Raw genomic sequence first — 25,327 nt, 5'->3', positions numbered from 1 at the left:
TGAACCATAAGGCCCCACAAACGGTAGCAGGCCGAGTCAGTGGCCTATGGGCTAGGAATTCCTGGTCTAGTCTGGGAGTTGTAGAAACATGTCCAAGCATGAGAGCAGCAAGAGAGAGAGGGAGGGAATAGATCAATTAAGTACCCCTCAGACAAATCAAAGAATTCCAGGAGAAAGACTGCTGGACATAGTGGAGGAAATCCTGGAAAATAACCAGTTCCTGGACCAAGCCCCCTAGGGCCAGGGCTCTTCACCTTTAGTTTGTTATGGGCCCCTTGGGCAAAGTTTGGTGAAGTCTATGGATCCTTTCTCAGAATCATGTTTTTAAATGGGTAAAATACAATATGTAAGATTACAAAAGAAACCCATCAAAGTGAAATGAACTTATCAATATAGGTTAAAAACTTCACAAACCACCTAAAATCTAGCCATGGACCCCTTGGGAGGTCATGGATCCTATGTTAAGGACCCTTGTCCTAGAGAGAAGAGGAAGTGAACAAACATTTATGTGCCTGGCATTGTGTTAAGTGATTTACACATTTCTCCTTCGATCCTCACAGTAACATATGTGGAAACTGAGGCAGACAGGCCAAGTGACTTGCTTAGGGTCACACAGCTAGTAAGTATCCCTTAGGGAATGCTTCCTTGGGTCATTGACATAATCCATTGTTTCTTCAATCCAGGAACAAAAGGATGACAGTGAAACAGTGACTAGACATTCCAGAATATGGTAGTACCATTTGTTCCTTGGGCATTTAAAGATCTAGATGTTTAGCTAAGAATTAATATCTCCCCTAGCTCTGATATGAACTTGGCCTTGGATATGGCTTTAAGATAGTTAATTTGACCTCACTTGACCTTAGATTTCTTGTCCCTAAAACAAAATGGTTGGAGTAGATGCCCTCCAAGCGCCTTTTCAGCGCTGGCATTCTGTTGTTCTGTGATTGGTATGATTGTTTCCTAGACCATTATTAAGGAGCTCATGGGTGATAAAAAAGGTACCCAATTTCCCTTGATTTCATGCTGCCTAACTAAGCATTTTTTGGGTTCCTTTTCATTGGTGAAGTACTTAACTTCATCTCGTTTTCTTCATCCAAAAATGAGGAGGGGGGGGCTTGCCTAGATGACCTCTAAGATTCCATCCAGCTTATCCCCTAGGAAGGGTACTGTACCGCAGAGGCTCTAAAAATCCCATTTTGAGCCTTGATGAAAGGTAAGAAATGTGGAATGCAAATAGAATTTGGAAAAATTGAATTTCCTTCTCACCTCTCTCTGCCTTTAACTCTCCCCAGTGGAGACTTTTGTTAAACACATCTTGTTTTAGTTTAATTAAGGGAAAGATTTGCCAACACAGGGCCTAGAAAGCTAGGGGGTTGGCTACATCTTGTTGGTAGCAGTCAGAGATTAAGTAGAGAATCTCTTTGGTGGTAAAAGCTCTGCCATTCATCTGCAAGACATTTTCTTCATTGTCCTGGACATTTTGTTACAGGTCAACAGCAATGAGAGTCTATCATGCAGCCAATCCACCAGTCCATTCATAGGGACATCAGTTAGTCAACAAGCATTTATTAAGTACTATGTGTCAAGAACTGTGCTAAGAGCAGAGGATGCAAAGACAAAAAAGATGAATAGTCTCTGAAGGAGAACACTTGGGCACTTCTGCTGAGCAGGTTGTCTGCAGTGAAGGGAAAACAGCAGGTTGGCCAAGAAACCCTTAGGCCAGTGGGAAGGGGCTAATGTGATTTGGAATGGGCCACATGCAATAGGACAGGACACAACTCAGTCTAAGAACCAGATCCCATTCTCTCACCTGCATCTTCTTCTTTTTGCTGTAACCATCGGAACTCAGAATATATCACTGGAAGTCCTGGGTCAGCAAAGACTTGGCTGTGTGTTTCAGACTGCTGGCCTGGGTCTGTAGATGGGCCAGAGGTGAGAATAGGGCTTTATAGGCAGGGTCAGATGGATGTGCCAGAAGTGAAATATTTATATTTGTTACATTATAGCAGAAGATGAAGTCCTTCCACCCACCCACTCTGATTCTTCTTTCTAGGAATCCTTTCTTATCCCCAGCTGGGTATTCCAGGAAAATCTCATATTTATTGAGAAGCAGTGCAAAGTTGCTATCAGAAGACAATTCTATCATTGACACTTAGCTATGTGGCTATGGACAAAACTTTGAAATTATCTGACCTTTAATATCCTTATTTGTAGGGCGGCTAGGTGGCTCAGTGGATAGAGCACTGGCCCTGGATTCAGGAAGACCTGAGTTAAAATCCCGACCTCAGACACTTGACACTTACTAACTGTGTGACCCTGGGCAAGTCACTTAACCCCTGTTGCCCCACAAAACAAACAAACAAAAAATATCCTTATTTGTAAAATAGGAGGATTGCCCTATCTAAACCATGAGGACCCTTCCAGCCCTACATGCCATAAAAGTCATACAATTCACTTTACATAAAATAGTTCACATTTATATGGTGCTATAAAGAGATGCCACAGGGACCTATGATACACAAAGGGTTAGCTGAATGTAGTATCTGCCTGCTAGTGGCCAAGATGCTGATTAAATCACTTTCCTACAACAACCCTGGGAAGTAGGTGGTAGAGGTGTGATCGACTAATTTTTTAGATAAGGAACCTAAAGTGGTAGATAAATATGATTTATTATTGTAATTGTGATAAAATGATAATGATAGCTGACATTGATATGGTGCTTTAAAGTTAAAATTAATTTATATACATTATTTCTTTTGATCCTTGTAACCTTGTGAGGTAGGTATTATAGGTATTAAAAAAACCCCATTTTACAGAGGAGCAAACTGAAGCTCAGAAAGGGTAACTAACTTGCCCATGGTCACATAACTAGCAAGTGTCAGAAGTGGAAGTCAAACTCAGATCTCTCCTGATTCCAAATGTATCATGCTTTCCATTAAACTCAGCTACCTCAAAAATTGTGCTCAAGAGGTCCTGTTCTCTGAGGCTTAGCAAAACCTGGAATAGCTGATAGGCTAAAAAAACAAGATAGTTGGTGTTCCCTTCTCCTATCCCCTTACTAATTGCCCTTGTACAATGGAGAGATCCTTACCATTGACATATGTTGGCTCTAGCTCCACTTGGGTAGGTTCTTGGGATTCTGGGATGGCAGGGGACCTGTGAGATGCACACATACATCATATTTCTTGGCATAATAACAACAGTAATTATACATTAATGAAACCATCAAGGAGAGAGCCATTCAGGAAGTGGCAATTGTGGTGACACTAAGTTTCAGGGAAATCAGCAACCAAAAAGGCATAGAAAGTTTGGTGTGATTCATGGGGTTTTAACTCTCATGAATCTGTGCATAGGTAGTTTGTAATGGGCTTTTTAGGAGCAGCAAGTAAGTAGCAGGATAAACCAATGATGGCCAAAGCTAGGGAAGCTGGGTGGACAGCCTGGGGACAGAGCCAGAGGGTGGTCATTTAGTCACAAAGTACTACTTTGTCCTACTGACATGGTGGCCACTCTAATGGACCACTTCACCAGGCAATGTTGTTGTCCTCCCCCTCCTCCTCTCTCCTCTCTCCTCTTCCTCCCTCCTCCTCCTTCTCTGTGAAAGGCATACATTAGTACTTAGGTTGGCAATATAAAGACCCAGTTAGATGAGTGTAGTATCAGCCCCTAGTGGCCAAGATGCTGCTATGCAAAGATTTAATCAAGTGGACAAGCAAAGTTTTAGTTAAGTAAGGAAATCAATAACATCAGTGCTAGGGATAAGCAGAATGGTTACTGCATATCCTAGTTGGTGAGTAACTTTCCTTTAGGTATCCCAAAGCATACAGGACAGTTAGGTGGTGCAGAGCACTGGTTCTGGAATCAGGAAAACTCCTCTTGATTTTAAAGCTGGCCTCAGACGCTTACTAGCAATGTGACCCTGGGCAAATTACTTAATCCTGTTCACCTCAGTTTCCTCATCTATAAAATGAGCAGGAGAAGGAAATGGCAAAGCACTCCAGTATCTCTGCCAAGAAAACCCCCAATGAGTCGGACATGACTGAAAACGACTCAACGACAGCAACAGTTCAAAGCATGTGAAATCAGGAAATGGATAGGTATGGCCCCAGGGATAAACAGCATTTTCCATGTTCCTGGATTGTGGACTTCTAGCAAATGACAAGAAGTGAGTCACTGAAAGAACTAAGCACTTGCCTGGAGAGTCCAAAAGCAAAGCTTTCTCCTGCAAAGAAAAAGAAGATTAACATCATTAAGCAGAAAGCATTAAGTGTCTACAATGACTTGGGCACTGTTTTAGATACTGGGAATGTGAAGACAAAAATAAGAGTCTAAACACCTTGCCCTCAAGGAGTTTGCACTCTATTGGGGGGTGTCAGTAGAGGGAGTGTGGCACTATAGGAGGTTGAAAACAGAGACCTGTGTCCTCTCTTGTGCTAGGTTAAACAAATGTGACACAGAGGAAGTGAAAGGCATGACTCTCACCTGCTAGAAGCTTGGAATTTAAAGGAATCCCTTAGATGTGACTGTGGACTTCACCATTGTACCCTGAGATGGCTACAATTCTGACAGACCAAATTCAGATCCAATCCACAAAGCCCTGTGATAAACCCTGGCAGGAAATACAGAGGTGGTCTCTGCACTCAGGGAGCTTGGCAAGTTCATAACATCATGGATTTATAGATTTAGATCTGGAAGGGAGGCCAACTAGTCCAGTTCCCTAATCTTACAGATGAGGAAAGCACTGGCCTTGGAATCAAGACCTGAGCTGGAATCCTGCTATGGATACCTAATGGGCTGTGTGGCCTTGTGAAAGTCACTTAACTTCTCTCTGTAGAGAAAATAATATCACCTATTATCAAATAAGTTAATATATGTAAAGCTCTTTGAAATCTTTAAACTTCCTAGCTGTTTGACTCTTGGCAAGTCACTTAACCTCTGTTTGCCTCAGTATTCTCATATGTAAAATGGGGACAATGATAGCACCAACCTCTCAGGACTGTTGTGAGGCTCATATGAAATAATAATTGTAGAGCACTTAGCACAGTGCTTGGCACATAATATGCACTTTACGAATGTTAGCTATTATAATTATCATCATCATCTGACTTGTGCAAGGCCATTCAAATAGTTATAGAAGCAATAGGTTTTTTTTTGGGGGGGTGGGGCAATGAGGGTTAAGTGACTTGCCCAGGGTCACACAGCTAGTAAGTGTCAAGTGTCTGAGCCTGGATTTGAACTCAGGTCCTCCTGAATCCAGGGCCAGTGTTTTATCCACTGCTCCACCTAGCTGCCCCCTAATGAAACATTGGTTCTTTAACCTCAGAACTGAGGTCCCTTTCATTATACCTTCCTAGTCCTCTCTATTGTAAAGGATGCACCCAAGAAATGCTTGGTATAGCTCTCCTGAATCTCTGTGATTTCTCCTTAATGAGATGTTAAATTACCTTAACAAAGTTAACTTTTTGATAAAGTAAGAATTCATCTGGCCCTGAATATCATCCCTGCCTCTTTAATGTCACAATTAAAATGATTGATTCACTGTCAGCTCACCTACCTGGGCTGTAGACCAGATGAATTACATCTTTGGTTAGTGAAAGAACTGGAAGGTGTACACTCTGAACTACTATCAGTGATCTTTGAAAGAGCTGAAGAATGGAAGGGGGACTTCAGCAGTGGCTTGGGGAGGCAACTATTTTCAAAAAAAGGGAATGTTCGAAAATAAAAAACCAGGGACCCTAACCTCTATTCTTGGCAAAATCAAGAATATATTATTAAAGGTATGTAGTTAGTGGAAATCTACAGAAAGGAAACTGATCACATGCTGTAAGAGGCTGTATGGAAGAAGTCATCCTTGAGTAAGCTTATTTCCTTTTATGATGTGGTACTTGATTTGTAGAAAGAAAGAATGCTATCATTATTTTTGATGAATTCAAAAAGGCAGGTGATATCCATGAGGTAACTAGTTGGCACAGCGATGCTGGGCTTAGAGCCAGAAATGGACCTGAGTTCAGATCTTATCTCAGACACTTGCTAGCTGTGGGACCCTGGTAACTTACTTAACTTCTTTCAGCCTCAGTTTCCTCATCTGTAAAAATAAGGTTAAAAATAATACTTCCCCTGTAAGTGTGTTGCAAGGATCAAATGATATATATGTATATACATATGTGCATGTATATATAATGATTTTATATATGTGTGTTTATATTTATACATACATATATATGTCTATAAAATCTTGGGGCAGCTAGGTGGTTCAATGGATAGGGCACTGGGCTTGGAATCAGGAAGATTCATCTTCCTGAGTTCAAATCTGGCCTCAAACATTTATTGTCTGTGTGACCCTGGGCAAGTCACTTAACCCTCTTTGCCTCAGTTTTACATAATCTATAAAATGAGCTGGAGAAGGAAATAGCAAACTGCTATACCATCTTTGCCAAGAAAACTCCTCATTGCCCTGCGTAAAAAAGAAAGATTTACAAAGTTATACATATACATATATTTGTTGATAGATTAGATTGATAAATGTTGTTCAGTTTCACTTGTGTCCAACTCTTTGTGACCCCAATTTGGAGTTTTCTTGGCAAAGATGGTATAGCAGGTTGCTATTTCCTTCTCCAGCTCATTTTATAGATTATGTAAAACTGAGGCAAATAGGGTTAAGTGACTTGCCCAGGGTCACACAGCTAGTAAGTGTCAAGTGTCTGAGGCTGTATTTGAACTCAGGTCCTCCTGAATCCAGGGCCAGTGCTCTATCCACTGCACCACCTAGCTGCCCTCCCAACTTTGTAAATCTTAAAGCAGTATAATAAAATGTTAGTCATTATTCTTATCATTAGCTAAGATTATGCTATTGTTGTGGACTTCATATAGAAATATGGGTTGGCCAATACTACAACCAAGAACTTTTGTTGTGAAATCCTAAATACAAACCCAATTCTGATGTTTTTAGGTAAAAATCCAAGTGCGGGAAAGCCCAAGGGAATGATCACAGAGAATCCCAAAGACTGAACTTCGCCCATGTATAATCAAAGATTTGGTTCTGAACCATGGATTACATGGTGGTTTCCAAAATATGTGATAGTCTAAAGCTGGTATTTGGCTTGGAAGTTTGCACTGTTTGCACCTAGGGCTCCCTAAACTTGACCCCTCTTCCTTGCTCTACTCCTTCTTTTAGTGGGCCCAGAGAACACAAATATTTTCTCCAGGTTGTCATCTACCAGAAAAGAAGGGAGTAGATATTTGTTATCCTCTTGTTGGGGACAGGGATAAAATCTTGGTCATTTGAAACTAAGTCCAGGGACTGTGGCTTGATCTTTTGTGATTTTTATTCAGTTGTTTTTGGTCATGTCCAACTCTTCATTGCCCCATTTGGGATTTTCTTGGCAAAGATACTGGAGTGACTTGCCATTTCCTCTTCCAGCCCATTTTATAGATGAGGAAACTGAGGCAAAGTGATTTGCCCTGGGTCACATAGTAAGTGTCTTAGACTGTACTTAAGCTCAGGAAGATGAGTCTTCCTGACTCCGGGTTCAGCATTCTATCCACTGCACGACCTGGCTGTCCTTAGGTGCATCTTCTACCAAGGACCCATTTCTTTCCTGATTAGTTTCATGTAAAGTCAAGAGCAAGGGAGTTCCTGGCTCAGGGTGGAGATCTGTGAGGAATCAACACATGTGACCTCGAGGGACTGTATTTAGAGATTCAGAGTCACCCCAAGGCCAGCTCCATATGCTGGATTCTGAGTTGAAGGGTTTGGGGAGAAAAAAAAAGAGGATTCTCTACCCATTTTCATAAGTCTAGTCTCCTAGGGATGGATGGTGTTGGGGTGGGGAATGTCAGCATATGGGTCAGAATCATCTCGTGGCATTTTCTTATACTGAGAAATAGGGTATATACTTACTACCAGAGAAGTCAGTCAGTCAAGAAACATTTATTAAGAACCTACTATGAGGGGCAGCTAGGTGGCGCAGTGGATAGAGCACCGGCCCTGGAGTCAGGAGTACCTGAGTTCAAATCCGGCCTCAGACACATAACACTTACTAGCTGTGTGACTCTGGGCAAGTCGCTTAACCCCAACTGCCTCACTAAAAAAAAAAAAAAAAAAAAAGAACCCACTATGTGCCAAGGCTAAGTAGATGTCTAATAAAAGTTTGTTGTTTGATTGATTGCTAGGCACATTGGATTAAAAACCCTAGGGATAAAAAGAAATGCAAAAAAGAGATCTGATCCTTGAGGATCTCACATTCTAAAAAGGGAGACAACTAGGTGCATAGGAGATATTTACAGAGTAGATGGAAGGTAATATCACAGGGGAAGCTATTAGTAATTGCGGACACCAGGGAAGGTGGAATTTAAGCTGAGTTTTGAAGGAAGCTGGTGACTCTGAAACAACAACGTGAGGAGGGACAGCATTCCAGACCTGGGGAACAACAGCCAGTACAGAAACTTGAAGACAGGAGATGGAGTGCTATGTGTGAGGAAGAGCAATTAAGTGAGAATAGCTGGATCAAAGAGTGTGTGGAAGGGAGTGAGGTATGAGGAGACTGGGAAGGTAGAAAGGAACTGAGCTAGGGAGAGGGTTGAATGCCAGACATAGGACTTTATATTGGATGCTTAAGGTGATAAGAAGACACTGAAGTTTATTGAGAAAATGGTTGCTGAGAATACAGCTGTGGGAGAGGGGCTGGGGGCCAGCCAATGGAGACAAGCGGTGACTGAATGGAGACTTAGGGCCACAGTAAGTGAGTTGGTAATTATTCACAGAATCTTGCCTGACCTAAGATAACTGCTCTATCACAGATTCATACAGTATCAGAACTGGAAGGGACCTTTGTATAGTTCTTTAAAGTTTATAAAGCACTTTATAAATACCTCATTTTATCCTTATAATAATCCTGGGAGGTTGGTACTCTTATTATCCCCATTTATAGATGAAGAAGCTGAGGCACGCAGAGGTTGTCTAGGGTCACACAGCTTGGAAGTATCCAAGGTTGGTTTGTAACTCAGATCTTCCCCAATCTGGGTCCAGAGTTCTATCCGCTACTCCATCTAGCCTAATTCATACCTGAGCCAGAATTCTCTCAACAAATACTTATTTAACCTCTCCTCAAAGACTTCAAGTAACTTGAAGGGGCAGGCAGGCACTCTCCTTGTTTTTCTTATTTGTATCTCTGGTGCTTAGCACAGTTCGTGGCACTTATATGTTCTTTTTTTTTTTTTTAAGTGAGGCAATGGGGGTTAAGTGACTTGCCCAGGGTCACACAGCTAATAAGTGTTAAGTGTCTGAGGCCGGATTTGGACTCAGGTACTCCTGAATCCAGGGCCGGTGCTCTATCCACTGTACCACCTAGCTGCCCCCACACTTATATGTTCTTAATAAATGTTTATTGACTTTAACTGTTGATGGGGAATTCACAACTTCCTATTCCACTTTTGGCCAGTTCAAATTGTTTAGGGAATTTCTTTATAAAAAGTGGGAATCTGCCTCTTTGTAATTTCTGTGCATTGTTTTTCATTCTGCGCTCTGAGACTAATCAGTTTTTTTGAGTGATTCATGAAGGGGGTGGGGGGAAGAAAGGAGGATATTATTGTAGGGGACCATAAGGACATTTAGAGGCTGATTTAAGTCCCTATGATACTCATAAACCTGTAGGGTGGCCTGTATGCTTTAAAAACATACCTAGATTTCTAGTGAATTAAAGGCCTGGATGAGAAGGTTCAGCTGTCTTCATATATTAGAAAACCAGGGGGCATCTAAGTGATGCAGTGGATAGAACATGGGCCCTGATGTCAGGGTGAGTTCAAATGTAACATCAGACACTTATTAGCTGTCTGATCCTGGGCAAGTCACTTAACCCCAATGGCCTCCAAAGAAATAAACAAAAAAGCTCAATAAATGTCATTTCTGCTGATGTGCTGGAGCCAGCTCTTAATGAGAAGTATGATTACATTTTTAGTATGAATATTTATACCTCAGAAATCTGCAAACATAAATCAGGACTCAATTTATTGTTTCGTTAATTGTCCGAGCAAGAAAATGATGGTGAAAATGTTAAAAATACAGATTAAATTTAAAAGTGTGCCCTGCACACCAAGAGGTCTGGTTGCTAAACATTTACCAGCATACTTCTGCTCTGTTCTGTTCTTCACTTGGTACTGCACCAGTTTTTCAGTGAAAGTCTGAAGCCTCAAGCTGATAGTCACTTTGGGCAGGAGGCAGACTGGGGACAGGGATCTGTAAAGGTTAATGAGTAGGGTCTACAAACCTGATCTCCTCTGGGTCTTGAAATACAACAGAAGACCAACACTAATGAGACCCAGAAACCCGAGCAAGCCCAAGCTGACTTCTCCAGCAAGCCGTCCCCTTTGCTTCCCTGTAAGGACTGAGAAAGGAAAGTTTGGCATGAGGTGAGGATGGGGAGAACAGGATGATGGCTCAGAACATGAGAAGATAGACCTAAAGGTTAGGAACATGGGAGGACTTTTGTGCCCTAATACATGGCAAATTTTTATGTAGGTGTCCTGTATCACTGAGAAAATGGTATATTCCTTTCTATCCCGTTCAGTTTTCTCCAGAGTTCTATAATAGCTAACTTTTCTAACATTCTATTCACCTCCTTAACTTCTTTCTTATTCATTTTTCAGTTAGATTTATCTAGTTCTGAGAGGGGGAGTTTGAGATCCCCCACTAGAATACTTTTTCTGTCTATTTCTTCTTGTAACTCAACTTCTCCTCTAAGAATTTGAATGCAATACCACTTGGTGCATATGTTTAGTATTGATATTACTTCATTGTCTATAGTACCTTTTAGCAAGGTGTAGTTTTGTTGCTTACCTTTTTTTCTTTTGTGGGGCAATGAGGGTTAAGTGAGTTGCCCAGGGTCACACAACTTGTAAGTGTCAAGTGTCTGAGGCCAGATGTGAACTCAGGTTCTCCTGAATCCAGGGCTGGTGCTTTATCCACTGCACCACATAGATGACCCCTTATCTCTTTTAATTAGATCTCTTTTTGCTTTTGCTTTGTCTGAGGTCAGGATTGCTACTCCTGCTTTTTTACCTTCAGCTGAAGCATAATATATTCTGATCCAACCTTTTACCTTTACTCTGTGTGTCTCTATGCTTCAAATGTGTTTCTTGTAAGCAACATATTGCAGGATTTTGGTTTTTAATCCACTCTGCTATTTGCTTCCTTTTCATGGGGGAGTTCATCCCTTTCACATTCACAGTTATGATTACTAACTGTGTATTTCCCTCCATCTTATTTTCCCCCTTTTTTATACTTTTCTCTCTCCTTTCACCCTGTTCCTCCTCACCAGTGTTTTGCTTCTGACCACTGCCTTCCTCAATATGCCCTCCCTTTTATCAAGCCCCCTCCCCTTTCTTTCCCCTTTCCTCTTCTATTTCTGTCCTCCCTTCTATCAGAGTCCCACCCTTTCCCCCTTACCCTTTTATTTCCTTATATCATAAGATGAATTTCTTTATCCAAATGAGTGTGTATGTTATTCCCTCTTTGAGCCAAATCTGATGAGGGTAAGGTTGAAACAATGCTCACGCCTCCCTTCTTTCCCTCTGTCGTAATACATCTTTTGTGCCTTTTCATGTGATGTAATTTACCATATTCCACCTCCCATATCTGCCCCTGCATAATTCTTTTTTTCACCCCTTAATTTTTTTATATCATCACATCAAAGTAAATATATACCTATACTCTCTATGTCTACACCTTCTATCTGCCCAAATAGAGTTATTACTGTTCTCAAGAGTTACAAGGTTTCTCTTTCCCTGTTACCACTGAATCGAGTGGGAGGCAGAGGCTCCCTTGTGTTTTCAAGATTTAACTTCACTGTGAACTGCTGCCATGGCCAAGGAAGGCATTACTTCTGGAGGTGTAATGGACATTAACACTGCTCTACAAGAAGTGCTGAAGATTGCACTCATCCACAATGGCCTAGCTCATGGAATTCATGAAGCTCCTAAAGCCTTGGATAAACGCCAAGCCCATTGTTGTGTTCTTGCTTCCAACTGTGATGAACCTATGTATGTAAAATTGGTTGAAGCCTTGTGTGCTGAGCACCAAATTAACTTGATCAAGGTTGATGACAACAAGAAGCTGGGTGAATGGGTAGGCCTTTGTAAAATTGACAGAGAGGGAAAACCCTGAAAAGTGGTTGGCTGCAGTTGCATTGTTGTTAAACATTATGGCAAAGAATCTCAGGCCAAAGATGTCATCGAAGAATATTTTAAATGCAAGAAATGAATAAATAAAAGCCTTGGTCTGATTTGGAAAAAAAAAGAGTTACAAGTTTTATCTTCCCATGTTGGGATGCAAACAGTTTAACCTTATTTAATAACATGGGTGTTTTTTCCTGTTTACTTTTTTATATTTCCCTTGAGTCTTGTATTTGGAGAAAAAATATGGAATGCTTCATGAATTTGTGTATCATCCTTGCACAGGGGACATGCGAATCTTCTCTTTATCATTCTAGTTTTAGTATATGTGCTACTGAAACAAGCACATGGGAGGACTTTTTGAATTGGGCTTAGGCTAGGAAGGTGGACACCTGATTCAGTTTACATGTAGGAATACAGGAACTATCCCTTCTTTCTTTGAGCACCTGAGCCCTGAGACTATGTTTGACAAATGATGACTTATTGTGAAGCCAGGATGGAATGTGACCAAGATTATACCATTCCTAGCAGTATTTGCATATCTGTCCAATGTTTAGGGAAGTGATCACATTATGGAGGTAAGGGACCTTGGGACTTGGGGAAAAGAGATGCAGTCAGCTGCTGACCTATCTCTCCCCCAACATCTACCTAGTGATATCACCCAAGACTCAACCTTGCACATCCTCAGATGACCTATCCTCAGAAACATTGTACCATGATATGGCATCATGAGAAATGGCCCACCCTCTTTGGGGGTTGGTCAAATGTTCAACCTTGAGATATCAGATCTGGTCTTCCTTATATACCTGAGACAGAGAGGTTCACCCCTTCACTGAGCTGGGGAATGAAGCCATTGTCAGCCTCACAAGAGTAGATCCCAGAATCCCCGGATGGCAGAGAGAGGTTGAGAAATGCAGCTTCTCCTAAATGGGCCCAACCACTCCCCAGGATTGTACCCTGGCGAAAAAACCGATAGAGGATGGGAGTTGTGCCTGTTTCAGCTTCACATCGAAACTCCACCATGTCCCCTCCAGTGGCATGAGGCTTGAGCACACTGATGGTAAGGTGAGGACGGGACACTGGAACTGAGGGAGAAAATGGAAATCAGCATCTCAGCTTCTGAAACATGAGCCCTTTATTTTGAGAACTTCTATCAGACATATACCCTTGAATTAAAAAAACCATCTTTTCTTTCTACATTACCCAAATTTCCCCCCTTTTTTCTTTTTTAAAAAGAAAAAAGTAGAGAAAGGGCAAATGCAATCAATAAAACTAAGGTTGTTGTTCAGTTGTTTCAGACTCTTCATTACCCCAATTTTGGATTTTGTTGGCAAAGATACTAGTGTGGTTTGCCATTTCCTTCTCCAGCTCATTTTACAGATGAGGAAACTGAGGCAAACAAAGAGGGTTATGTGATTTGCCCAGGGTTATAAACTAGTAAGCATCTGAGGCTAGATTTTAACTCAAGCCTTCCTGACTCCAGGCCCAGTATTCTATTCACTGTGCCACCTAGTTGCCCCACAAAACTATGGAGATACCCTCCAAGACCATTCTTAGTTCCCATATCTTCTAGGATGCAGATCTAGATTTCAGAACCTGTCCACAAAGAACTGGGAAAAAATTTTCCAGCCATCACAATGGTGAGACTATCATATCAAAGATTCTTTATGTTTTTCAAAGTTGTGATGTCTCTGACTCAGGAGGTCTTCAAGCCAGAGGCTAGACGACTATATGTTGACGATGTTTCCTTCTAATATACAGGAAACTAGATGACCTTTGAGATCCCTTCCAGTTCTGAGATCCCATTGTTCTATGGTAAGAATGCCATCCCATATTCTCTGGGCTCCTCTCTCCCCTGAGCTGCTTTTCTCCATTATCTCTCTTTTTCCAATGATTCCATTTGTAATGATTGGAATGACACTGCCTGCTGGAGATTTACTGTAGGAAAGCTCCACCATGAGGAGAAGGCACCTGAGACATGTGGCTTTTCTTTGGCATCAGGAAGTGACATTTGCTTGTGGGAGGAGGAGGGGGTGAGGCTGGTGCTCTCGCTCTTTTTCGTGAGGACTCTAGTGGATAGTGGAGCTAAAAATGCGCTCTCCTTTTGATAGATAGCTGAATGTAGGTCTTTCTCTCTTCACCAAATTCTTATTTTCCTTAATAAATGCTTAAAAGTATAAACTATTGCTAAAGCTTATAATTTATTGATGATCACTCATTACATATTGTAGACAGACTAGCTAGAATTTTAGCCCCTTACACATTATTGTTATTATTATATTATTAATAATGTTTAGTTGTTTCAATCATGTCCTACTCTTCATGACTCCTTTTGGGGTTTTCTTGGCAAAGATACTGCAATGATTTGCCATTTTCTTCTTGAGCTTATTTGATAGATGAGGAAACTGAGGCAAACTTGGTTAAGTGACTTGCCTAGGGTCACACAGCTAGTAAGCATCTGAGGCCAGATTTGAACTCAGGAAGATGTCTTCTTGTCTCCAGACCCAGTTGCTTTATCCACTGTACCACCTAGCTGCCCTAAATTAATATTATAGCAGGGACTTAATGATCTTTCTCTCACAACAGTATGATATAGTGCAGAGGTGTTAACCCCAAATAGAAACAGATCTCTGCAGGCAAGTCATTGATTTAGAAAACCAATTTATTTTGTTAAACATTTCTCAATTACATTTTTTTTGTGGGGCAATGAGGGTTAAATGACTTACCCAGGGTCACACAGCTAGTAAGTGTCAAGTGTCTGAGGTCAGATTTGAACTCAGGTCATCCTGAATCCAGGGCCAGTGCTTTATCCAGTGTGCCACCTAGGTGCCCCTCCCAATTTCATTTTAATCTATCATAGCTGCACTAGGGAGTTTTGTGTGCTACATAAAACCACTGCCAATGAGTTTTAAATTCATCAAAAAAATTTTTTTTTTTTTTTGCAGGGCAATGAGGGTTAAGTGACTTTCCCAGGGTCACACAGCTAGTATGTGTCAAGTGTCTGAGGCTGAATTTGAACTCAGGTCCTTCTGAATTCAGGGCTGGTGCTTTATCCACTGCTCCACCTAGCTGCCCCCTGCCAGTAAGTTTTTCATCTCTGAAATAATAGCAGTAGCAGTAGCAGTAGCAGTGGTGGTAGTGGTAGTGCTGTAGTAGCAGTAGAAGTAATAGTAGGAATGGTGGTGGTGGTGGTAGTGTAGTAGTAGTAGTGGTGGTAGTGGTAGTAGTGATGGTGGTTGTATAGCAGTAGTAGTAATAATAGTAATGGTGATGGCAGCAATAGTAGTAGTGGTATGGTAGTAGTAGTGGTGGTAGAAGTGGTGGTAGTGTAGTAGAAGTAGTAGTAATAGTAGTGATGATGGTGGTGGTAGTGGTAGTAGTAGTGGTGTGGTTGTACCTGCTATGGTAGTAATATCTGTCTCATGGGTTTTTTTTAGGTTTAAATGGGGGTGATTTGTGTAAAACACCACAGAAATGTCATCTATTATTAGAGGCCACCCTTCTACCCCTTTTAAAATTGAGGTGATATAGACAGAGAAAGGCACCTTGATGAAAAAGTGATAGAACCAGGACCTGAGCCCATGTTCCCTCTCTATCAGTCTAGCATTCTCTCAGTGATGCTGTGCTAGTCCTCATTATGTAACTACAGGGTGGGTCAAAAGTCACAAATATTTAATAACTCCTTTATTTTTTGTTTTAAATTTATAATACCATAGCATCATATACAGTACATATAGGAAATGAATTTACATTATGTGTGAATAATCAAATGTTGTAAATGGCAAAAAATAAAGAAAAAATAATTTTTGAAAGGTTATTAAAACATCAGACCCCTTTGTAACTTTTGGACCACCCTGCAGATATTCTAGGAGAGGTATATGAACAGAATGATGGGGATAAAGTGCATCAATGGGAAGAAAGTTCAGTTATTCAAGGCATCATTGAATGGTCAGAGGAAGGAACAAAATCAAGTCAAAAAAACAAATCAATTTATTTCTTGTTCTATAAAGAGTTAGGGGTTACAATTTTGCTAGGAGCAGAAATAGAGGCCTGGAAGAGAGAGACTACTGTTTGGGTGGAGAGATAAGAGAGCCTCAGCCTGGACTACAGGTTGAAAAATTTGCAAAAAAGGAGAAAACAGAAATTTCTTGGGAAGCCAGGGAGAGAAGTGATTTATCAAACAGTAGATCACTATAGTAATTTACTACTGTGTCTTGTGTACTTAATCTATTCCACTGATCCACAACTCTATTTCTTAGCCAGTACCAAGTAGTTTTGATGATTGTTGCCTTACAATATAATTTGACATCTAGAACAACTAGGTCACCTTCCTTTGCATTTTTCATTAATTCCCTTGATATTTTTTTAAAACATTAATTTTAAATTTTTTATTCTCTTGATATTCTTGACCTTTTGTTCTTCCAGATGAATTTTGTTATTATTTTTTCTAGCTCTATAAAATAATTTTTGGTAGTTTTGTATGTCACTGAATAAGTAAATTAATTTAGGTACAATTGTCATTTTTATTAGATTGGTCTACCCATGAGCAACTGATATCTTTCCAATTGTTTAGATCTGACTTTATTTGTGTTCATATAGTTCCAGGGGTTGTCTTGCCAGTTTGACTCCCAACTATTTTATATTATCTATAGCTGTTTTACATGGAATTTCTCTTTCTACTTCTTGCTGCTGGGCTTTATTGAAAATATATAGAAATGTTGATGATTTATGTAGGTTTATTTTATACCCTGCAACTTTGCCAAAGTTGTTAATTGTTTGAAGTAGTTTTCCAGTTGATTCTCTAGGATTCTTTCAGTATTTCCTCATATTATCTGCAAAGGGTGATAGTTTTGTTCCCTCCTTGCCTATGCTAATTTATTTAATTTCCTTTTCTTATTGCCAAAGCTAACATTTCTAGTACAATATTGAATAATAATAGTGATTATGGACATCCTTGTTTCACCTCTGATCTTTTTGGGAATGCTTCTAACTTATCCCCATTATATATAATGCTTGCTGATGGTTTTATAGAGATACTGCTTATTATTTTAAGGGAAACTCCACTTATTTCTATGTTTTACAGTGTTTTTTTAAATAGGAATGGGTGCTATATTTTGTCAAAAACTTTCTTTGCATATATTGAGATAATCATGATTTCAGTTAGTTTTATTGCTGCTATTGTAAATTATGCTGATAGTTTCCCTAATATTGAACCATCCCTGCATTCCTGTTATAAACCCCACCTGATCATAATGTATTATCCTGGTGATAAATTGCTGTAATCTCTTTGCCAATATTTTATTTAGAATTTTTGCATCAATATTCATTAGGGAAATTGGTCTATAATTTTCTTTCTCTGTTTTGGCTCTTCCTGGTTTAGGTATTAGCACCATATTTGTGTCATAAAAGGAATTTGGCAGGACTCCTTCTTTGCCTATTTTTTTCAAATAGTTTACATAGTATTGTAATTAATTGTTCTTTAAATGTTTGGTAGAATTCATTTGTAAATTCATCTGTCCCTGGAGATTTTTTCTTAGGGAGTTCATTAATAGCTTGTTCATTTTAAAAAATAAAATGGGCATATATAAATATTTTATTTCTTCTTCTGTTAATCTGGGAAATTTATATTTTTATAAATATGCATCCATTTCACTTAGATTGTTAGATTTATTGGCATACTTTTGGGCAAAAAAGCTCCTAACTATTGCTTTAATTTCCTCTTTATTGGTGGTTCATTCAGTTTTTTCATTTTGATACTGATAATTTGGTTTTCTTCTTTCTTTTTTTTTTGAATAGAATTTTATTTTCCAAAATATATGTAAAAACAAATTTTAACATCAATTAAAAAAAAAATTGTTCCAACTTCTCTTCCCACCCCCACCCGCATGTGGTTATTTTCTTCTTTCTTTTTTAAATCAAATGAATCAAAGGTTTATTTATTTTATTTTCTTTCATCACACCAACTCTTAATTTTATTTATTAATTAGTTTTCTTACTTTAAACTTTATTAATCTCTGCTTTGATTTTCAGAATTTCTAAATTGGTATTTAATTAGGGATTTTTAATTTGTCCTTTTCCTAGCTTTTTTGGTTATGTGCCTAATTCATTGATCTCCTCTTTCTCTATTTTATTCCACTAAAGTTTTTTTGTTTGTTTGTTTGGTGGGGCAATAAGGGTTAAGTGACTTGTCCAGGGTCACACAGCTAGTAAGTGTTAAGTGTCTGAGGTCAGATTTGATCTCAGGTCCTCCTGAATCCAGGGCCAATGCTTTATCCACTGTGCCATATAGTTGCTCCCTCTATTTTATTCATGTAGGCATTTAGAGGTATAAAATTTTCCCTAAGAACTACTTTTCCTGCTTCCCATAAGTTTTGGTATGTTGTCTCATTATTGTCATTCTCTTTGATGTTTCTGTGATTTGTTGTTTGAGCCACTCATTCTTTTTTTTTTTTTTTAGTGAGGCAATTGGGGTTAAGTGACTTGCCCAGGGTCACACAGCTAGTAAGTGTTAAGTGTCTGAGGCTGGATTTGAACTCAGGTACTCCTGACTCCAGGGCCAGTGCTCTACCCACTGCGTCACCTAGCTGCCCCCTGAGCCACTCATTCTTTAGAAGATTATTTATTTTTCATTTTTTAGTCTATCTTTCCATGGCCTTTTATTACACTTAATTCTTATTACATCATGATCTGAAAAGGATGCATTTACCATTTCTGTCTTTTTGCATTTGATTTGAGATTTTTAATGCCCTAATACATGGTGAATTTTTGTGTAGATACCATGTACCACTGAGGAAAAGGCATATTCCTTTCTATCCCCATTCAATTTTCTCCAGAGGTCTATCATATCAAACTTTTCTAAAATTTTATTCACCTCCGTAGCTTCTTTCTTATTTATTTTGTGGTTAGATTTATCTATTTCTGAGAAGAGAAGGTCAAGGTCATTCACTAGCATAGTTTTTCTGTCTATTTCTTACTATAACTCACTTAACTTTTCCTCTAAGAATTTGGATGCTATACCACTTGGTGCACATATGTTTAGTATTGATATTACTTTATTGTCTATGATACTTTTTTAAAAAGCAAAATGTATTTTCCTTCTTTATCTCTTTTAATTAGATCTTTTTTTGCTTTTGTTTTGTCTGAGACCAGCATTGCCATTCCTGCTTTTTTTTTTCTTTTACTTCAGCCGAAGCATATTATAGGTTGGGCCAAAAGCCACAAAGGCATCTGATGTTTTAACTTTTAAAAATTATTTTTCTTTATCTATTAGTTTTGATTTTTCACACATAATGTAAATTCAATTCCTATGTACCCTGTATATGATATGATGGTGTTATAAATTAAATACAAAAATAAAGGAGTTAATAAATATTTGTGACTTTGGCCCACCCTGTATATTCCATTCCTGCCTTTTACCTTTACTCTGTATGTATCTTTCTGCTTCAATTGTGTTTCATGTGAATAACATATTATAGGATTCTGGTTTTTAATCCGCTCTGCTATTCACTTCTGTTTTATGGGAGAGTTCATCCCATTCACACTCACATTTATGATTACTAACTGCATTTCCCTACAACCTATTTTTCCCCTTTTTTATACTTTTCTCTTTCCTTTCACCCTGTTCCTCCTCACCAGTGTTTTGCTTCTGACCACTGCCTCCCTCAATCTGTCCTCCCTTTCATGAGCCCCTCCTTTTCTTTCCCCTTTCCTCTTCTATTTCTGTCCTCCCTTCTATCAGAGCTCCCCCTTTCCCCTTACCCTTTTATTTCCTTATATCATAAGATGAATTTCTTTATCCAAATGAGTGTGTATGTTATTCCCTCTTTGAGCCAAATCTGAAGAGGGTAAGGTTGAAACAATGCTCACTCCTCCCTTCTTTCCCTCTATTGTAATAGGTCTTTAGTGCCCCTTCATGTGATGTAATTTACCCCATTCCACCTCTTTGCTATTATCCCCATATAATCCTTTTTTCCACCCCTTAATGTTTTTATATCATCACTTCAAAATCAATTTATACCCACATCATCTGTCTATGTATACTCCTTCTATTTGGCCCAATAGAGATACAGTTATCAAAAAGTACAAGTATCATCTTCCTGTGTAGGAATGTAAACAGTTTAACTTTATTGCATACCATGTTCTTTTTAATCCTGTTTACCTTTTTATGCTTCTCTTGAGTCTTATATTCAAAGGTCACATTTTCTGTTCAGTTCTGGTCTTTTCATCAGGAAAATTTAAAGTTCCCAATTTCATTGGATGTCCATCTTTTCTCCAGAAAGATAATACTCAATTTTCCTGGGTAGTTAATTCTTGGTTATAATCCAAGCTCCTTTGCCTTCTAGAATATCATATCCCAAGCCTCATGATCCTTTAATGTTGAAGTTGCTGAATCTTGTGTAATCCTGCCTGTGACTCTTTGATATTTGAATTGCTTCTATCTGGCTGCTTGCTGTATACTCTCCTTCACCAGATAATTCTGGAATTTGGCTACAATATTCCTTGGAGTTTTCATTTTGGAATCTCTTTCAGGAGGTGATTGGAGGATTCTTTAGTTTTTTTTGTTTTTTGGCTTTTTTGGGGGGGTTTCTTTCAGGGCAATGAGGGTTAAATGACTTGCCCAGGGTCACACAGCTAGTGTCAAATGTCTGAGGCTGGATTTGAACTCAGGTCCTTCTGAATCCACGGTCGGTACTTTATCTACTGTGCCACCTAGCTGCACCCTTGGTGGATTCTTTCAATACCTATTTTCCCCTCTGGTTCTGGATATCCAAGTAGTTTTTCTTGATAATTTCTTGAAAGATGTTGTCCAGGCTCTATTTTTTTTATCATAGTTTTCAGGCAGTCCAATAAATTTTTTTTTTTTTTTTAGTGAGGCAATTGGGGTTAAGTGACTTGCCCAGGGTCACACAGCTAGTAAGTGTTAAGTGTATGAGGCTGGATTTGAACTCAGGTACTCCTGACTCCAGGGCTGGTGCTCTATCCACTGCGCCACCTAGCTGCCCCCAGTCCAATAATTCTTAAATTATCTCTCCTGGATTTATTTTCCAGGTCAGTTGTTTTTCTGATGGGTTATTTTACATTTTCTTCTATCTTTTCATTCTTCTGATTTTGTTTGACTGACTCTTGATGTCTTATAGAACAATTAGCTTCTACTTGTCTAATTATAATTTGTAAGAATTTATTTTCTTTAGTTAGCTTTTCTATTTCCTTTTCTCTTTGGCCAGTTCTACTTTTTTAAGGAGTTGTTTCCATCAGTAGATTTTTCCCATTTGGCCAGTTGTACTTTTAAGTAATTGTTTTCTTCAGGAAATTTTTGTCCTTCCTTTTCCAGGCTGTTGACTCTCTGTTGCATAACTCTCATTTCTTTTCACAATTTTTCTATTTGATTTTTAAATCCTTTTTGAGCTTTTCCAAATAGGCTTTTTGGTCTTGAGATCAATTCATTTTCCCCTTTGAGGCTTCACATGTAGGCATTTTGACAGTGTTGTTTTATTCTGAGTTTCTTTTTTGGGTTTCCCTGTTGCCATAGTAGCTTTCTATGGTGAGGATTCTTTTCTGTTTATTACTCATATTTTATCCCATTCTGTGACTTTTAAAATTGAACTGTGCTCCTGGGGCACAGGAGGCACTTTCCCAAGCTTTTTATCTGGGGAACAGGAGTCTGATCACTGGTTTTCTGCCCTGAACCTTCAGGAGCTTGCAACTTGCTCACTGTGCTGGGATGGTCCTGACTAGTCATGCTGGTTATGTGTGGGGTTCCTGGGCTGTCAGTTTAACTGCTGCCCTGGGGTTGGAGGCCTTACAGCTGGCCTGCTGTGCCACTAGCTTGTTGAGCCAGGATGGAGAAGCATTGGTTGCTGATCTGTGCTATGGGTAAGAGCCTCACACTGGCTTGCCCAGACACCCTCTGTACTGGGCTGCACTCCCTTTTTATCCAAGTGAGACAGACATTTACTGAAGGTCTTCTAGTTATCTTAAGCTGGAAGATTGTTTCACTCCATCTTTTTGTAGGTTCCGTAGCTCCAGAATCTCTTTAGGGACTTGATTTAATGTTGTTTCTGTGAGAAACTGGGAAGAACTCAGACAACTTCCTGGCTTCTCTCTACTATCTTGGCTCCACCTCCCATTAGCATACTTTAGAAGCAACATGGTTTCTAATCATCATTTTGAATATGCCTACTAAGTGAACCTCAGAGAGTTACTAGCTGTGTCTGTCACCTTGGGCAAGTCATTTAACCCTATTTGTCTCAGTTTTCTCATCTGTAAAATGAGCTGGAGGAGGAAATAGAAAACCACTCTGGCATCTTTGTGAAGAAAACCCCAAATGGGGTCACAAAGATTTGGATACAACTGAAACAATGGAAGAAAAACTAAGTTAAGTTTCCTGGGGGAACCAACATTATAAAATCACCAGAACTTTCCAACCTGGGTCTCTGAGCAAAGATACCTAGTGGAAAGAACCCTATATTTGGAGTCAGGATCAGATTTAATTCTATAAGGTACTTTTGAGGTCATCTAGTTCAATCTCTTCATTTTACAAATGAAAAAACTGAGACATAGAAAAGTTAAGTGACTTATCCAAAGTGATACAGGTAGTAAATGTCAGAGCCAGGTTTTGAACCAAGGTCCTTGATTCTTTATTATTATTATTATTTTTGTGGGGCAATGAGGGTTAAGTGACTTGCCCAGGGTCACATAGCTAGTAAGTGTCAAGTGTCTGAGGCTGGATTTGAACTCAGGTCCTCCTGAATCCAGGGCCAGTACTTTATCCACTGCACCATCTAGCTGCTCCCAAGGTTCTTGATTCTTAATCCCATGCTTTTCCTTCCCCCTACTAGCTACTTTCCACATGTGGGCCAGATTTATACCTCCAGCACATTAATTATATGACCTCAGATAAATCACATAATTTTATAAGCCTCAGTTTCCTCACCTATTACATGGAGCAAATGAAACATATCTTTTGTACTTTACTGGATTGTTGGGAAGAAATGAAACCTTTTTTTTAAACCTCAAAGTGTCATAGAAATGAATGATTGCTATAATTTTTAATCTAATTATGGACCTATAAATCTACAATTGCCCAACTGCATCTATTTGTATTCTGAGGAATGTTCATATTTGTGGTATAAAGCAATTCTTATTGCACTCCAGAATATTACTTCAATTTCCTTATCTGTAAAGTTAACTGGATAAAGAAATGGCAAGCCACTTCAATATTTATGCCAAGAAAACCCCAAATGGGGTCACAAAGAGTCAGACATGACTGAAAACAACTGAACAGCAATAATAATAACAACAAAACCCTGGCTTTGTTGAGTTGTTGTTACACTGACTTACTATGAGCAGACCAGTAAAGAATTAGGAGCAGGATCTGAGTTTCTGAGACCTCAGATCCTTAGGGAGGGGCAGAGATATCAGGGAGCCTATTATAATACCATACCACCCATCAGAGGACAGCCTGGATCCCCATAGGTGTGATGTTCAATAGTGGGGAATGTGCCATCTGTCCTTGATGTGGCTTCCCACCAGGAAGGAACAACATACCTCTGACTGAGAGTGTTAGCGTCTTACTGAATTGTGCAGCTATGCCATTATCAGCCTCGCAGATGTAATTCCCAGCATGCTGTTCGGTCAGGGATAGGTTGAAGGATGCTGTATCTCCCAAAGGAGCTGAGCTGTTCTTCATTATTTTACCCTCATGATAAAACCGATATAGGATTGGGGCTGATCCTCTCTGGACTTTACATTTAAGCTCCACAACCTTCCCCACAAACATCTGTGTCTCAGGGATGCTGAAGGTGAGGAGAGGAGGAGACACTGGAACTGAGAAAGAGACAGGAAAGAGTCAAGGTGAGTGTCTGCTGCTGTGACACATGACCCTCTCACCCCAGGCATCAGAGGCAGGGAAGGAGTCCTCTCATCAGTTCTGATTTCTATCTCCTTTGCTCTGCATCTAGCTCTCTCAGAGGCTTCTCTCCAAAATTTAAGAAGACAATTTCCAAACATCAATCATCCAGACATCAGCCTGAGCCCTTCTCAATCTTCATCCTACTATTTTTTTGGGGGTGTGTGTGTGTGAGGCAATTGGGGTTAAGTGACTTGCCCAGGGTCACACAGATAGTAAGTGTCAAATGTCTGAGACTGGATTTGAACTTATATCCTCCTGACTCCAGAGCTATCCACTGTGTCACCTAGCTGCCCCTATCCTACTATTTTTCCCACTATCCTTTTTACCACACTTGTCTCCCATGTTCCCTCTTTATCCCATATCTCCTATCCTTCTACAACAAACTGCAATTTCTTAGGAGGCAATAACACCATTAAATAAAGTTTTTTCCCCCCTCCAAAACTCTGATTTCTGTGAACTCTTTGGACACCAGTCCTAGAAACCAATTAAAAAGCATTAATTGGGAATGAATAGCATGGTATATAATTGACATAAAGAGCCCTATTCTTGGCATCATGGGACCTAGGTTCAAATTTCAGTGCCAATATTTATTCTCTTGTATGACCATCAGCAATTTACCCTGCTCTTCTAACATCTCGATTTCCTAATCTGTAAAATTAGGTTTATAAACAATCTATAAAATAAGGATAGTAACAATTCTACTTGTGTCACAGGGCTATAGTGAGGAAAGCAAACCTTGGACCATGAGGTAAACGTGTATTATTACTAAGGAGCAGAAGAAAGGGATGAAACACTTACTTTTCACAGAGATGCTCACTGGTTTGCTATGTAGCAGATTGTTCGTATTGTTGGCCGTACAGTAATATTCTCCAGCTTCACTCTCTCTCATGGCCAATATTTTAAACTCTGCCACTAGTAATCTCTGAGTTTTCTTCTTCAAGATTGCTCCAGTGCCCTGCTTGCTCCAAGAGAATGTGATGTCACCTGTGCCCCCAGCTACTGAACAGACCAGGACCAACGTTTGCCCTTCTGCCACTTGCCCCCCAGGGGGATAGATCTCCAAATGGATTCCAGAGACAGGGATTCCTGGGTGAAAATGAAGTAACATATGAAGAGCCTGAACCTCTGAGACTACCCATTTGGAGAGGCTGTGGAAGATGAGGCCACCATTAGGTAGCTACTTATTGTGAGATTATAGAATAAATGATGTTTGAATTCAACTGAGTGAAAATAGATCATTGCAAGCTT

At 39.6% G+C, this 25,327-nt stretch overlaps 1 protein-coding gene, 1 non-coding gene and 1 pseudogene across 2 annotated transcripts in view; 1 reads left to right on the top strand and 2 right to left on the bottom strand.

Moving 5' to 3' along the window:
* Positions 1-25,327, bottom strand: part of FCRL3 (Fc receptor like 3) — a 40,090-nt gene that overhangs the window by 1,971 nt on the left and 12,792 nt on the right. Inside the window, 7 exon segments of the mRNA XM_044004623.1 lie at positions 1,811-1,915; positions 3,092-3,156; positions 4,195-4,222; positions 10,266-10,382; positions 12,975-13,253; positions 23,716-23,994; positions 24,878-25,165. Of these exon segments, the coding sequence (XP_043860558.1) occupies positions 1,811-1,915; positions 3,092-3,156; positions 4,195-4,222; positions 10,266-10,382; positions 12,975-13,253; positions 23,716-23,994; positions 24,878-25,165 (1,161 nt within the window).
* LOC122755795 lies at positions 11,858-12,256 on the top strand (annotated as a pseudogene).
* LOC122726945 lies at positions 12,409-12,515 on the bottom strand. The gene has a single exon (XR_006352936.1). It is a non-coding gene; the product is annotated as a U6 spliceosomal RNA (small nuclear RNA).

The sequence above is a fragment of the Dromiciops gliroides genome, chromosome 4 (assembly GCF_019393635.1).
Source record: "Dromiciops gliroides isolate mDroGli1 chromosome 4, mDroGli1.pri, whole genome shotgun sequence".
Taxonomy (NCBI): domain Eukaryota; kingdom Metazoa; phylum Chordata; class Mammalia; order Microbiotheria; family Microbiotheriidae; genus Dromiciops; species Dromiciops gliroides.
The sequence above is the reverse complement of the archived record's forward strand: the minus strand, read 5'-3'. Positions and strand labels throughout refer to the sequence as shown.